The sequence below is a fragment of the Callorhinchus milii genome, unplaced genomic scaffold (assembly GCF_018977255.1).
Source record: "Callorhinchus milii isolate IMCB2004 unplaced genomic scaffold, IMCB_Cmil_1.0 Scaffold23, whole genome shotgun sequence".
Classification (NCBI taxonomy): domain Eukaryota; kingdom Metazoa; phylum Chordata; class Chondrichthyes; order Chimaeriformes; family Callorhinchidae; genus Callorhinchus; species Callorhinchus milii.
The window spans coordinates 3,091,019-3,107,257 of NW_024704764.1; the positions used below are offsets into that span (position 1 = coordinate 3,091,019).

Below are 16,239 nucleotides of genomic sequence, written 5' to 3' on the forward strand. Positions count from 1 at the left end.
CAAGGAGGCAGAGAGAGCCCTGGTCACAGATGGACAGGATTGTAATTTGTCACTTTGACCAATGGGCCACACGGAAACCAGATTGAAGAGGTTCAAAAAGGAAGTGATGGGAGAGGAGAGAGCAAAGCTGGGATGCAATGATTCGTTCCAGGATCTTGGAAAGAAAAGGAAGGTTAGAGATGGGTGATAATTAGAACAGAGATGGGGTTTTGAGGGTAGGGATGATCTACATGCTCCCTCTTGGTGACATCATCCTCAGACATGGGGTTAACTTCCACATGTTTGCGGATGATACCCTACTCCATCTTTCTGCCTCCACTCTTGATTCCAGGACCACTGCTGTCCTGACAGAATGTCTGTCAGACATCAAGTTCTGGATGAGAGCTAACTTCCTACAGTTGAACATCAACAAGACCGAGGCCCTCCTGATTGGCTCCCGTCAGTGCCTCCACACCTCAGGGATGCACACTCCACTTCACTGAGCCAGTCCAGAACCTTGGCATCTTGTTTGACCCTCAACTGTCCTTTCTACTCCCACCCGTGCCATGACCCACGTCTGGCTCCGCCACTGCCTCACCCCCTCAGATTTCCAAAACCCTCCTTCAAGGTGTGTGTCTCAAAACCTTTGGCCACCCTCCCTGCCCTTAACACTCCACAGTCCCCAATCTCGACCCCCATCTTGGGTCCAAATCCCTGACTATTCAGTGGCTTGAGACATGCTTCTGACTTGAAAGGCGCTGTACAAATGGAATTTTGTATTGTGTTGTTTAAGGGGTGTTTAAGGGGATGGGAACAGTGCCAGTGGACAGAGAGAGAGGTTGGCCATGTCTGTTATCAGTAGCTGGGAGAAGCAGTTGGTGGTCCTAGCTGGACAAGCAGCAGGAAGCTTGCCAATACAGTGCTCTCAATGGAAAACCGTGTGGTTTTCACTGGTTTGAGACATCTAGAAGACGTAAAAAGCTTTATATGAAATGCAAGGATTATTATTATTAATCTCAAGCAGTTACCGCAATCCACATTTGGGGTCCTCCCCAAACCTTAGCTCTTGGAAGCCTGCGCCTGTTACTCTCCAAATTGGGGAAGTGTGCTGTGTCCTTCTGGGGTGTTCACATACTGGGAAAGTTCCATGTGTAGGTGGCAGACATATGCGGAAATCCCAGGCTGATTTGGGTATGGTATGGTGGTGGGTTTCTGCATGTGTCAGACAGACAGCTGACCAGACCAAGTTCTATGCGCTGACTTCTTTTCTGGTTGCTAAACAGTGTCACCTGCAGGTCACATAAAATAGCTTCAAGACAAAAGAATAATCCTTGCATTGGATACAGCCCCTTTCTCATGTTGGGAGGATGTCTAAAGCGCTTCACAAGATATATTGTAAAGTGAGGCGACTGTGTATTTTGTGGGCGAAGCAGGAGCGCATTTGCACACATTAATGTCCCACAAAACCCCATAAAGTGAGCAAGAAATTCTTTGGGGTGATTGTTGGCCAGGATACCGAGAGAGAAACTCCCTTTTCTTTTAAAATAGTGCCTTGGGACTTCCTGCCAATGTGAAATGTTCTGTGTAAATGTAAACTTGTATTGTATTGATCCCAACTTCTGCCTCTACAACCTGTAGATCATCCAGAACTCTGCAGCCTGTGTCCTCTCCCGCACCAGACTCGACTGAACCTATCACCTCCATTCTCGCCCGGCTCCGGTGGCTCCCATCACTCTGAGGAGTTCAAGATCCTGGTCCTCCTCAACAACAACAGCAAAATTACATGTGTAAAGAGCCTTTCACGTCAGGAGGACATCCCAAGGCGCTGAACGTCAGTGTTTTGGACCCGAACTAGGGGGGGGGGAGGGTCGAGATCTGGGAGGGTGGAGGGCAGGGAGGGAAGCAGTGTGATCAAAAGCATGGTCAAAGAGGAGTGTCTTGAGATGGGTCTTGAAGGAGGCATGGGAGGGGGAGAGGAGGAGGGATTGCGGGATGGAGTTCCAGAGGGTGGGGGCAGAGTGGCAGAATGCTCACCCGCCAATGGTGGGGCAGGCGAAGCGGAGGACGTGAAGCAGGCTGGAGCCCGCTGGGCGGAGGGAGCGGGCAGGATGGTAGGGGATTAGGAGGTCGCAGAGGTAGGGGGAGCAAGATGATGGAGGTGAAGACCAGGATCTTGCACTGTCCTCTGTGTGATGGGAAGCCAGTGGAGTCGGGCGAGGATGGGGGTGAATAGGGTCGTGGAGCCTGGAGCGGGAGGTGCCTCTCCTCCCAGAATAGCATGGAGCATCAGCCCAGACCAGGGTTGAATTACTTGAGAGAGGAAGAGAGCAGACAGTGCTGAGAGATTAGGAGAAGCAACACATAACAATTAGAAGGCTGTGTGCACGTGAATAGCGAATGCAGAAAAGAGTGGATGACAGAAATATAAGGCACGAAGTAGAAGAGATATGCAGAAGGACTTGAGACGAGGGGCAGTGAGGTCTGCAAGGAAGGATGGCTTTCTCCAGTCGGAGTGTGGTGTTATAACGGGTAACATACATTTTGATTGTTATGCTGAATAAAACTGGATGCTGATGTGATAATATAACATCAACGTGAATGCAGAGACTGTTGCTGCTTGTGTGTGAATAAAGACCTTTTCTTTGAATCTTCGTGTCAACTCGTATTGAGTGAACTGGGGCTCCGGCAAAACCTAATAAATCCCATTTTATCTTAAGTAGTCCAGCGTTTTAATCCTTGCTATGCCTATTGTCTGTTGGCACATCTTCAACGTTAGCGTGTAACATTGTATACATCGAATCAATTGGTCTTATTTTTCTAAAATACACAGATATTACAGGGGGGAGAGCGAGGGGGAGAGTGATTAAGAGAGGGGTAGAAAGAGAGTGTGTGTGTGAGAGAGAGAGAGAGAGAGAGAGAGAGTGATTAAGAGAGATGTCCTCAGGTTACCGACCCACCCACCAGTGGATATAGTGTCTCCTTGTTCACACTATCGAATCCCCTCATCATTTTGAAAACTTGTATTAAGTCTCCTCTTAACCTTCTCTGTCCCAAGGAGAATAATCCCAGCGTCTCGAGCCTCTCCTGATCACTGAAGTCCCTCATTCCTGGTGCCATCCTGGTCAATCTCCTTTGCACTCTCTCCAATGCCTTGACATCCTTCCTAAAGTGCGGTGCCCAGAACTGAACACAGTCTGTAGCTGAGGCCTAACCAGTGTTTTATAAAGATTTATCATAACTACCTGACTTTTGTATTCTATGCCCCTGTTTATAAAGCCTATTATCCCGTGTGGTTTTTTGACAGCTTTATCTACCTGTCCTGCCACCTTCAAAGATTTACTTATATTTCACTGGATGAATGCAGAGGAATTTCCTGCAATTGGTCACATCTGTGCCATGAATAGGGTTTGAAGGATGGTGATATGGCCTCTTGCAGGGGAAGGCCGGGCCGTGGAGTCTGGTGGCCGTTTCTCTTGGTTTGGTACAAAATGTATATTTTCAATTTCACAATTGAGCAGCAGAATTAACACTTTCTTCCTACGGAAAGTCTCCTTGTTCCTCACATTTTTTGGGGGGTCAGAGAGGAGTCAGACACATGCAGAAACCCATCCCCATACTTAAGATTATCCAAACCAAACTGAGATTTCCATGCATCCCACTAACATATGGAAATCCCAGAGATAGATTGTGGAATGGAGTGCGCAATCTCTCCCTGGAGGGACACGACCTGTTTACCTAATTCCGGAGAGTATTAGTCCCAGGTTGGCAAAGGGCCAAGGCTTGGGGACTCCAGAGTGTGTGTTGGGGTAACTGCTGGAGTTTGCCATTGATATTGCCGTCTGGTAAACTTTCCCATTGCTTGTCCAGTGAGCACCGCCCTACCCTTTCGGGCTTTGGTTTGCAGCATTTACAGGAGCTGAGTGGGATGATTCCCTGCCCCTAGTGACTGGTCTGCCCTTCCAGGTTCTGCTGATGAGCCAGGCTGGCTGTATCAGCAGTGACCTGGAATAGTGCAGACCCTCCTGGCTCTGGAACGGGACGACCGAGACTGCCACAGAGGACTGGCTCGATTCCCATATTCCATTGGCGGGCATGTCATTCTTGGAGCCAGTTCAATTCCAGGAGACCCTGCTTGCTATTCCTCACACGGTTTTCTGATCCCAATAAAAAAAACAAGTCAGCTCAACAATCCGGTGTCACTGCAATTCAGAGATCCCTTGTATCCGCACTATTTGGGCCAACCTCACTGTGGCTATGGAAACAGTGCGGAAAGCTGTTTGCTCCCTTAAATGCAGTCATTGACTTGGTGAGTGGGTAACTGGAGAGCGGGGCTGTACGGTTGTAGGTTCTACATTTTGATTTGTGAACCCCGCGGTGAAGTTCAGACAAAGACCAGACCGAATGTGGTTACAATCAATCTATTTTATTAGTTAGCGAGACGTAGCAATGTCTAACGGTTAAAGGGTTTATGCTTACGACTGGAGTACAGTTCATCGCAGGTGAATCAGTTGATTGAACTGGATCGCCGTAGAAGAGATGGAGGGGACCAACTGGATTTGAGTACGTCGTTCGATTGAGTGCGTTGTGGAAGATCTTCTTGAGATCGGTTGCCGTTAGCTGCTCCGTTCCCGAGCTCGGCTTCTGATTTTCCTCTGAACCTGTTACTCTTCTGCGTCCCACCGAACAGACTGTTGTTTCCACCATTCCTTGTTGCTTTCAATCATCTGTTCAAGCCACGTATTTCAAAGACTCAATAATTAGCAAACGAGTCCAAACAGATTGTTTCCACCATTCCTTTTGATCATTGGTAACCTTTGGAATTCAGAACCATAAGTGTCCTTGTGATTTATACAGTGAACAAATCCTCAATGCTTTGCATCTTTGGTTCATTCCATGTGACCTCTGAGATAACTTATACTGTCATCGCCAACCGAGCACCAGGAGAGCGAGAGGACGTCGAGGAGATGATGGACTTCCTCGAGTCTAAAATCAAGGGGTTCCGCTCGGCTGCCTCTGCTTTTTCTACTGTTACCCCATATCCACCTCCCCTTACACTCTGGCCCTTACCCATCCCTCCCACCACACCTTCGACCCTGTCCTCCCCTCTTTCACCTCCATCATGTAGTTGAAGCTCACCACCTGCTCCATTGACCCCATCCCTAGCCGTCTCCTTATCTCCTTGCCCCTCTATTCACAGACTTCAGCAACCTCTCCTTGTCCACTGGCACAGTTCCCATCCCCTTAAACACACACACCCTTATCTCCATCCTCAAAAAAAAAACCTTCACTTGACCCCTGCTCTCCAACTACAGCCCCATCTCAATTTTCCTTTCCCAGGTCCTAAAATGAGTCATTGCTTCCCAGCTTTGCTTCATCCTCTCCTGCCAGACCCTATACGAACCCCTCCAATCAGGTTTCCGTGTTGCCCACACGACATTTGTGGCCTGGGAATCCCTCTATCTCCTGCCGTTTTCAACACATTCGACCATTCTATCTTTCTACACTACCCTCCCCTCTGTCCTTGCTTGGTCCTGTCTTCTCCTCCAGCCCTCGAAAATTCACATGCGCCGTTCCTTTAAGCTGTGTCCTTGGTCCTCAATATCTACACGCTCCCTCTTGGTGACGTCATCAGCAGACATAGGCTTAATTTCCACACGTATGCGAATTACACCAAATTATCCTCCACAACTCGGACTCCGGGAAAGGGTTCCAGAGGGTGGAGGCGGAGACGCTGAAAGCCCAACCGCCGATGGTGGAGCAATCCAGTGCCGGCCGAGCGGAGGGAACGGACAGGTTGATAAGGGTAAGCAGGTTGCAGAGGCAGAGAGGGGCAAATCCGTGGAGGGCTTTCAAGCAGAGGACGAGGATTTCAAACTCAATCCTCTGGGGGAAGGGGAATCATTGAAACTGGGGGAGGATGGTCAGCTTTCAGGAAATGGAAGTCAGCTAACAGGCATTGGGGGGAAGAGGCGAATGGATGTCTGTGCGGGGGGTGGTCCGTGAGGAGGGCAGGGATCTGTGTATGTGTGTGTGCGTGGTGGGGGGGGGCGACTGTGAGCATTTGGGGGGGGTGTGGGGCGAAGGCTGTATGGGAGCCTCCTGCCCCGGTCGCAGCAATGCTGTGTTTTGTGCTGTGGGCTGGGCTGCGGGCTGTGCTGTGGGCTGGGCTGCGGGCTGTGCTGTGGGCTGGGCTGCGGGCTGTGCTGTGGGCTGGGCTGCGGGCTGTGCTGCGGGTTGTGCTGTGGGCTGGGCTGCGGGTTGTGCTGTGGGCTGGGCTGCGGGTTGTGCCGTGGGCTGGGCTGCGGGTTGTGCTGTGGGCTGTGCTGTGGGTTGTGCTGTGGGCTGGGCTGCGGGTTGTGCTGTGGGCTGGGCTGCGGGCTGTGCTGTGGGCTGGGCTGCGGGTTGTGCTGTGGGCTGGGCTGCGGGCTGTGCTGTGGGCTGGGCTGCGGGTTGTGCTGTGGGCTGGGCTGCGGGCTGTGCTGTGGGCTGGGCTGTGTGTTGGCTTGTGGGCTGGGCTGCGGGCTGTGCTGTGAGATGGTCTGTATTTTGTAATGTGAGCTGGGCTGTGTGTTGTGATGTGAGCTGTGTTGTGCTGTGGGATGGGCTGTGTTTTGCGCTGTGGAATGGGCTGTGTGTTGTGCTGTGGGACGGGCTTTGTGCTGTGGGTTAGACGGTGGGCTGGGCTGTGTTTTGTGTTATTAGCTCAACTGTGTTTTGTTTTGTGGGCTGTGTTTTGTGTTGTGGGCTGTGTGTTGTTCTGTGTTTTGTGCTGTGGCTGTTCCCCCCCCCCCCCCCCCACCCCAACCCCTGCTGCCCTCGGTGCTGGGGGTTCTCCCCACTCTGCTGCCCTCAGCACTGGGGGTTCTCCCCCCCTCTGCTGCCCTCAGCACTGGGGGTTCTCCCCTCCTCTGCTGCCCTCAGCACTGGGGCTTCTCCCCCCTCTGCTGCCCTCGGTGCTGTGGGGGGGGTTCTCAAAGATCTTCCCTCCTCCTTCCCCAAGCGCTGCTCTCCTCTCCACTGCCCTAGTTTCACCTTCCCCGCTCTCCTTCACGGCTTTCTTGCTTACCGCTGGCGCCTTTGGGTCCAGCCTGCTCCGCCTCACGGTTTAACTTAAAAAAGTTTTAAAACCCGGTTTTCACTAAAGAGGGAAAACCCAAGCTTTGGCCCATCCTTGCTCTTGTCTCCTCTCACCCCCAGCCTGGTATAAGACCCCTTTCTCTCTATATTTTTCCCCTTACCTCAAAAAATCTTTTATTTAGTCTCCAGTTACACAATACAACAATCGCATCTAATGAAACTCCTGTCGTCTCAGAAACCTCCTCGTTTACTGAAGCCGTAACATGGGGACGGAGGTGGTCGGGTCGCTGGGAGAGTTTGTCACGAAGAGCGAGATAAATGACGAGGACAATAATAATTCTTTGCATTTGATGTAGAGCCTCCTCAGGCAATTTTCCCCTTAGCAAACAGGAGTCAGTGACCAACTTTATCTGGGGATCGTTGGCCGTCGGGACACAAGCTCTTTTCAAATAGGGTCGCGGGATCTTTAATGTCCACCTGAACAGGCAGACGGGGCCGGTGAGGATGTGATCTCCTGGCCCGGTAGGTGCGGAGGAGGATATTGAGTCACCTACACATGGACATTCCAGAGATAGATTGTTGGAATGGAACGCGCTCCCTCTCCCTGGAGGGACATCCTGTTTACCTGCTAACCGGGGGCAGTGGGATTGATTTCGAAACTCTTTTAAAAAAGCCGACACAGACATGATGGGCCGTATGGCCTCCTTCTGCGCTGTATAATTCTATGTTTCTATGATTCTACCTAATTCCGGAAAGTATTTAGCGCAGGTTGGAAGAGCCAAGGCTTGGGGACCCAGAGTGTGTTTTGGGGTAACTGCTGGAGTCTAACCAACTAAAACTGCACAGGTTTTCATTGATATTGCTGTCCGGTAAGCTTTCCCACTTCCCCACCATTAGGGGCTTTGGCTTGCGGAGTTAACAGGAACTGAGTGGAATGACTCCCTGCCCGCGGTGACTGGTCTGCCTTTCCAAGTCCTGCCGATGAGCCAGGCTGGGCTGTGCTGTGCTGTCAACAGCAGGTCCCTGGAATACTGCAGACCCACCTGGCTCAGGAACCGGACTAGACATCATCACAGGGCTGGCTCGATTCTGACATTCCTCTGCCAGGTATGTCACCTCGGAGCCAGTTCAGCTCCATCTTAAATAGTCCAGAGGCTGGGAGAGGATGGAATTTGGTTGTTGTAATGGTTACAGTCTAACCCCCCCCCCTCCCGCCCCCCCAGCCCCTCCATCCCTCCCCTCTCCCTCACCCTCCGCCCTCTGCCCCCTCACCCTCCGCTCTCTGCCCCCGCTCGTTCCCCCCACCCCGCCATGTTGCCATGATTTTAAGATTTTAAGGATGAATTATCTTGCTTAAAATCCTCGTCCTCACTTTTAAACGCTTCACAGTCTTGTGCCTCCCGACCTCTGCCACCTATTAACACCTATTAACACCTTACCAACGCTGTACCAACTCTGATTGGGAGGCACTGCTCCACTCCGCCTCTCTGCCTCCACCCTCTGGAACTCCTTCTCAGAGTACCCATGGCCTCAGTCCCTCTCTCCCTTGCCTCCTTCAAGGCCCACCTCAACACTTTCCTTTTCAACTGTGCCTTCGGCCACCCTCCTACCCTCCTGACTCCAGGCCCCAGCTCGTGTGTCAACCCTTCACTGTCCAGCGCATTGCGATGTCCTCCCGATGTGGAAGGGCGCTGTATAAGTGTAACTTGTTGTTGTTTTTAAAACGTACGCACACCCCTGTATATAAGTATATTAAAAAGAAAGCGTACATTTATTATTAAGAGACAACTTCTGCTCACAACAGGGACCCCGGAGTTGAGGTCTCTCACAGTCGCTTGGGTGCTTCAGAAAACTGATGGCGACAAGAGATCTGTCCGCTACCCGCCAGGCTCTGTAATCACTGCTCTCTCTTCCTCTCTTCCTGACTTTGTACTGAAGCTAAAGGATGGAGTCTGACTCCTCAGCCCCACACCCTCCGCACTACACTACAGCTCCGCCGAAGCTCTGTGGCTCCGAACACCTTCACTAAAACGATCATCCCCTCAACTCACTGAGTTTCTTGGTTGTTTTATTTTTGCAAGTGGGGAGGTTTGGCCTTGACAGTGTGCAAGCCTCAGGGAGACCATGTGCAGACACTGGAGGGGGAGAACATGTATAAACCTTGCGACTGGGTACAAATCCTTTCATAACGTTTAAATCCCTCGTTTCTCTGCCACTCAGAGCTCACAGGGGCCACGGGGCTGACACAGGGCCACAGAGAGAGCGCCACATTGTCAAGAGTTCCTGCCCTGTGGATGAGATGATAAACTGAGTCCTTGTTCAGGAGGACATTAAAGATCGCACAGTGCTACTGGAAAAGAGAAGGGAGAAGGGCAACAGGGTCTCCCAGATAAAGTCACTTCACGGCTGTGGGATGTTGTTGTGTGCAAATAGGCTCCAGTGTTGACCTACAAAAGGCACTGTACCAAATCCAATGCTCAAACAGAGAAGAAAGGGCGACAGACAGCGTGAAGCTCGCTCAGACTGAGTTCACTTGATCACCAGGAGATGTCAGTGCAGTCCAGCCTCGTCTCCCACCCAGTTCCTGATGACGTTCACGTCTTCTCAGTCAGGCAGTGTTGTGCGAGCTGAACCTCGCTGCTCTGTTCTGACTGGGGGTCAGGAGCTTCCCAGCTGTTTCCAGACACCCGTAACAACCTGGTTCATGCTGCACAACTGGGATGCTCCAATTAATCCCTGTGTCAGTGTTCCTTGTGGGGTTACAGACACGCGCAGCCAAGTCCCGGTCCCTCACCTCGAGTAGAGTTCTGTAGCTCAGTGGGTAAATGGTTACGGTTGGTGAGCGGTGGAGTGAGGGGTGGGGAGGGGGGGAAATTGTCAACCAGGACACCGGGAGAGAAACTCCTTTCTCGAACAGCGAGGCGGGATCTTTAACATGCTTTCCCCTCGGAAAACCCCTCGGGCTCCAAGACGTGACATGCCGAAGTGCACGTTGTTGTCGGTCACGGATGTTTCGCACCCGTCAGACGGAAAAAGTCAGCTCGTGAGTTTTTCGGTTTCGTTTTATTACAAAAAAAAACAAATAGCTACAAGCCGTTGTGAATTTCTTTTTCACCGTTAACATTTCCCCGAGGTCGGTCTGTACAAAAAAACCCAGCAATGTACACCAAGAATAAATTAATTCATCAAGAATAAAACTCAATAAAACGCTTTTTTTTCCAAGAAAGATTTGCACACGTGACATGACGCAACAGGAGAAATAGTTTCTTTTATATATTTATTATATATTATATATAGTTTATGCCGTTGGTTTAAGGTTCTTTTTTATACAGTTTTACTTTGGGCTTCAAACCTATGATCGGATACTTTTCTCTCAGTTTCATCCCGTTATTTTCTGTACAAATGAAAACAGTTTGTAAAGGGGGTGGGGGGGAGGTCCGTGAGACGGGGTGGTGGTGGGGGGGGGGTTCTTGGGGAGATGGGGGTCTGGGGGAGGGGGGATCTGGGGAGGGAGGTCGGGGGAGGGGGGGTTCTAGGAGAGAGAAGGTTGGGGGGTTCTGGGGGAGGGAGGTGTCTGGGGAGAAGGGTGTCTGGGAAGGTAGGGCCTGGGGAGGTGGGGCTCGGGGGGAAGGCCGGGGGTCTGGAAGGTGGGGGGGGGGTGGGGGGTTGGGGGTGCAGGGGAAGTCGCTTCCAGATTAAGACTGAATTTAAGAATTTTCCACAACTCCACATGTGTGTTTTGAATATTTCAAATATAACTGCACCTTTCACCTAAAATAACGCCCCCTCTCTCCCACCACCGACACCAAAGCCATTTACAAAATATAATTCAAACGCCAGCGAATGTTTATATTTCTGTATATATTTATATCTTTTTTTTGATCAGCTGGGTGTCTGACACACGCACAGAAACCCATCACCATGGTCAACCTTTGACCGACATACGTGGAAAGCCATCGCTATGATCAGCCGACGACTGACCCACGGAAACCAGCACTGTGGTTAACAGTTTCCAAACCAGATTTATTCCACGTGTGTGTGTGTGTGTGTGTGTCACCGACACGCAGAAATCTCCCCGTGTCTGGAACGGAATCCGCGCTATCTCTCTCTCTCTCTCCCCAGAGGGCAACACCCTGTTGACCTAATCCCAGAGAGTATTAGCCACAGGTTGGCAAGACCCAAGGCTTGGGTTGCCCCAGAGTGTGCGTTGTGGTAACTCCTGGAGTCCTAACCAGCTAAACCGGCATTGCTTGCCATTAAGAGCACTGTCTGGCAAACTTTCTCACTGCTTGTCCAGTGAAGACCATCATTTATATCATACAATGAATGGCCTCCAGGTTAAAGACTGAAATTTAAGTTGCTTCGAACAGAGTTCCTTCCCCCGAGTCCCTCATTCCCTTCCCCCACCCCTCCACCCCCTTTGGGGTAAAGTTATTAGGTAGGCGTAATGTGGGATTATATATAATGCTTATGCCGGACATCGCCGCTTGGAACCCCCCCCCCATTAAAATCTTAATTTGGAATTCACTTGAGTTCTAAAAAAAAGAGTGAGGGAATGAAGGTGGGAACGAAGGAGGTGAAGGGAAGAGCTCTCTCTCTCTCTCTCTCTCGGTCTCTCAGATTCAGACGTCCCACAGGTCAGGCTCCCGCCACACGTGATGGTGAGAGGTCTGTGCAAAAGCGAGGCTGTGCCGACGTCCGTGTCTTTCCCCGTGCGGTGGTCGTGCACTGTGTGTGTGGTGGTGGGGAGGGAGGGGTAGGGCTGTGTGAGGGGGTGGTTGGGGCTGAGTGGGGGGGGGGGGGGGGGGGGGGGGGCGGGGGGGGGGGGGGGGCGGCGGTAGGGCTGAGTGAGGGGAGGTGGGGGGTTCTTCAGGTGCTGTAAAAGCTGAAGTAGCCCCTCTCGCCCCCACTGTCCTTGTCAAACTTGCTGCTGTGCTGGTGGGGGGGCGAGTTTTCTGCGCTGGAGGTGAACGGCGAGAGCTTGCGGCGTTTGCATTCGGCGTCGTACAGCGCCGGGTCGGGCGAGGCTGCGGGCTGCCCCACGGGCGGCTTGAGCCAGGAGTCGTCGCCGTCCTTGGCCTTGTCGTGTTGTCCGGCCGGTCCAGGCTGGGCCTCGCTGAGCGGCCGGTACCAGGCCAGGGTGGTGGCAGGCTTGGCGTGCGTGTACTGCGAGGCCGTGCGAGAGCCCCAGGCCTGGGCGGGGCTGAAGCCGTGTTCCTGGTAGTAGCCCAGAGGGTGTGGGCCGGCCGGCAGCGGGAAGCCACGGCTGTACGTCATGAAGCTGTTCCCGGAGTAGTCGGCCTCGTAAGAGCCGAACTCCAGCCGGTTGTTGCCGGCCTGCTGTACCGGGGCCATGAACCAGCGATGGGGGCTGGCCAGGTCCTCGCGGTGCTTGGCGAGGTGCGTGACTGCGCGCTCCGCGCTGTAGCAGCCGCCCATGTACGGCTCCTGGAGGAAAGGCTGGAAGCGGGAGCCAGGGAGCAGCTGCTGGCAACTCGGCTGCTCGGGGGGCGAGGGCGTGAAGCGATCTCCTTCCGAACTGTTGTAGATACTGCGAGGGGGTGAGGAGAGGGAGAGAGGGTCAGCGACAGGCAGAGACAGCCCCCCCCCCCCCACACACACACCACTCCCTACTTCTAACCCCCCCCAATCACTCATTCACTTCATGAATCTTTATCGGACGTTGCTACGTGCAAATCGGCTGCTGCGTTTCGCCCACAATACAGTCACTGCACTTTAGAGAGACACACACACACAGAGACACACAGACACAGAGAGAGACACACACACAGAGAGAGACACACACACTCAGAGACAGAGAGAGACACAGACACAGAGAGAGACACTCACTCAGAGACACACAGAGAGAGACACTCACTCAGAGACACACAGAGAGAGACACACACTCAGAGACACAGAGAGAGATACACACACACAGACACACACAGAGAGATACACACACACAGACACACAGAGAGAGATACACACACACAGACACACAGAGAGATACACACACACAGAGACACAGAGAGAGAGACACAGAGAGAGAGACACACACACAGACACACACAGAGAGATACACACAGAGACAGAGAGAGATACACTCAGAGACACAGAGATACACACACTCACTGACACAGAGAGAGACACACACACTTGGAGAGATATACACACTCAGAGACACACAGAGAGATACACACACTCAGAGACACACAGAGAGAGACACAAACATTCCAGTTACCAGGCATTGGAGTTAACAGGGAACGCCAGTCTGAATGTATAATTCTGACTCGGTTGAGCCACCTTTGAGCAGTAATTCGTAACGACAGGGTTAGGAAAGAGCAGAGGCCACTTAGTACAAAAGCATTACTAAAATTCGCAAATACTACAAGGAATGATAACCGTCCCAAGAGACACACACACTCAGAGACACAGAGACACAGACACACACTCACATACACAGAGACACACACACTGAGAGACACATACACACACTCAGAGACACATACACACACTCACATACACAGAGACACACACACTCAGAGACACAGAGACACACACACACACACACACTCACATACACAGTGACACACAAACACACACTCACATACAGAGACACAAACACTCAGAGAGAGACACACACTCAGAGACACACACAGTCACATACACAGAGATACCCACACTCAGAGACACTCACAGCCACAGAGGGAGACACAGACACGCACACAGACACAGACGGAGAGACACACACACTAACAGACACAGAGGCGACACTTTCTCAGAGAGAGAGAGAGAGAGAGACACACACACCCACTCACAGACACAAAGAGACATACACACAGACATAGAGACACACAGAGACACTCGTAAACACACACACATAGAGAAGATTCATAAACACACAGACTCACATACAATCACAACAGTGGGGTCTCCGAGTGTAGACCATTTATGGTGTCCGGAGCCTCTCCATCCACAGTGACGTCAGGTAAACAGCGCGAGTGGATAATACCACACACAGAAACTACGTTTGCGGTGGGTTTGTAGCAGACGAGGGTCTTTGTTGCGGAAAAGGTGCGTCCACACGTTTCTATGACCCAGGTAATAATTTACGGGTTGGGTTATCCACACCCAAACGGATTATGACCGTAACAATAATAATCCTTGCATTTGATATTGCACTTTATCACGTCTCTTCACAGAATATATCATAAAGTGAAGTAACTGTACATTTTGTGGACAAAACGCGGCAGTCAATTGCGCACAGCAGCGTCCCACAATCCACAGTGTCCGCAGTCGTGGTTGGAGTGATCAGATTCTTCTTATTAATAAGAAACCGGATTAAAACCCAGATTGAAGAATTCTCCACAATCTCCCAGTCTGGACAATGTGTGAGTGGGTGTGTGAGTGTGAGTAGGTGTGTGAGAGTGTGTGTGTGGTGTGTGAGTGTGTGTGGTGTGAGTATGTCTGGTGTGAGTGTGTGTGTGTGTGTGGTGTGAGTGTGTGAGAGTGTGTTTGGTGTGAGAGTGTGTGGTATGGGGGTGTGTGGGTGTGAGTGTGGTGTGTGTGGGTGTGAGTGTGTGGTGTGAATGTGTGTGGTGTGAGGGTGTGTGTGGGTGTGTGCAGTGTGGGTGTGTGTCTGGTGAGCAGGATCACGGGTCACTCCGGACCTGCCGGTGTACTCACGAGTCAAAGTTGTCTCGGAATCCTTTGGCAAAGGGATTGTGATCAATCTTGAGCTGTGTGATCTGTGAGAGGAGAGTTACTTACAGTGACGCAGTCCCTTGTTCAGCCCAAGCCTTAATCCCCCACATTGTTCACACCCAGCACAGGCAACGCTGAGATTCCTAGTGTGCACAGCCCTCTCCACACCCTCTCCCCCCCCCGACCACCCACCACCCACCACCACGCACACACGCGCACACAGGATGGCTGAGACGTTAAATATGATCAGCAACACCTGGTCGGTACAAACAGGCGTCCGAGATGCCACAGACTACACACTGAGGAGCCAGGTGACCAGCACATTGAGCCCTGTGACTGACACGACTGACTGGCTTGACCATCCGGCAGACAAGAGAGGTCATGGGGCTGGAACAGCAAGTGCCCCCTCATATTCCCCACCCCACCGCCCCCATCCGAGCTGGGGTCTGGGGGGAGAAGGGAGGGGAGAGCAAGGGGGGTGACCAATGGCATGGTCGAAGAGGAGGGTTTTGAGGCGGGACAAGGCTAAGGAGGGGGTGAGGCGGAGTGATTGGGGGATGGAATTCCAGAGGTTGGGGGCAGAGTGGCTGAAGGCTCTCCCGCCAATGGTGGGGTGGGTGGGGCGGGGGATGTGGAGTAGCCAGAGCCGGCTGAGCGGAGGGAACGGGCGGGTTGATAAGGGGTTAGGAGTTCGCAGAGGTAGGGTGGGGCGAGGCCATGGAGAGCTTTGTATGTGAGGACCAGGATCTTGAACTGGATCCTCTGAAGGATAGGGAGTCAGTGGAGTCGGGCGCGAGTGGGGGAGATGGGGTCACGGAGTTTGGTGCAGGAGAGGACACGGGCTGCAGCGTTCTGGATCATCTGTGGAGGGAGGCGGAGGAACACTTATACACTTATACAATTTTCTTTGTGGAATATTTTTTCATGGGGTGTGGTGACTCGGGGGGGAGGTGGGGAGAACCAGGGATTGATTCAGTGCGGACTCAGTACCTGGGCTGGATTTGGGTGGACACTTGTAGCCCCAAAAGTGACTGTGGACAATGTAGTGGGAACAACTAAACTTGCAGGTACTCGAACGCCAGTCTAGATTACTGACGCCAAACCAACCCAACCCCCCCCACCCAAACCTAACCCTAAATCATTAAAACACCCCAAGACTGACCAATCTTAACCAAACAGTCCATAGCCCCATTATAACCTGTCTCAAACCTCCTAACCGTACAGTAACCAAGATTACAGACTGTAAAGCCAGACGCCCAGGTAAACATCAACCAAACCAAGAGAGACAACTGAATAATCCTCCAGGAAACCTCCAAAAAAGAAAACCCCCACATTCGGCTCCTCCAACTTAGGCCTGCTCCACAGCCCCCACCCCAGCACGTGTGAGGGGACAAGCTCTCCGCCACCCTTCCCCTGCTCTCCGGAACCCACTCCCTAAATCCCTCCGTTTCTCCCACTCCTACTCCTTTTCGTCAAAGC

At 52.1% G+C, this 16,239-nt stretch overlaps 1 protein-coding gene and 1 long non-coding RNA gene across 2 annotated transcripts in view; one reads left to right on the top strand and one right to left on the bottom strand.

The window, feature by feature from the left end:
* LOC121850654 overlaps positions 1-3,525 on the top strand; it is a 9,362-nt gene extending 5,837 nt beyond the window's left edge. The window contains exon 2 of the long non-coding RNA XR_006085699.1: positions 3,393-3,525. This is a non-coding gene — a long non-coding RNA (uncharacterized LOC121850654). The remainder of the gene's footprint in view (positions 1-3,392) is intronic.
* An 8,400-nt stretch (positions 3,526-11,925) lies between these two features.
* Positions 11,926-16,239, bottom strand: part of tbx21 (T-box transcription factor 21) — a 32,308-nt gene continuing 27,994 nt past the window's right edge. The window contains exons 5-6 of the mRNA XM_042343439.1: positions 14,743-14,804; positions 11,926-12,607 (exon numbers count right to left, since the gene is read on the bottom strand). Coding sequence (XP_042199373.1) covers positions 11,926-12,607; positions 14,743-14,804 — 744 coding nt within the window. The remainder of the gene's footprint in view (positions 12,608-14,742; positions 14,805-16,239) is intronic.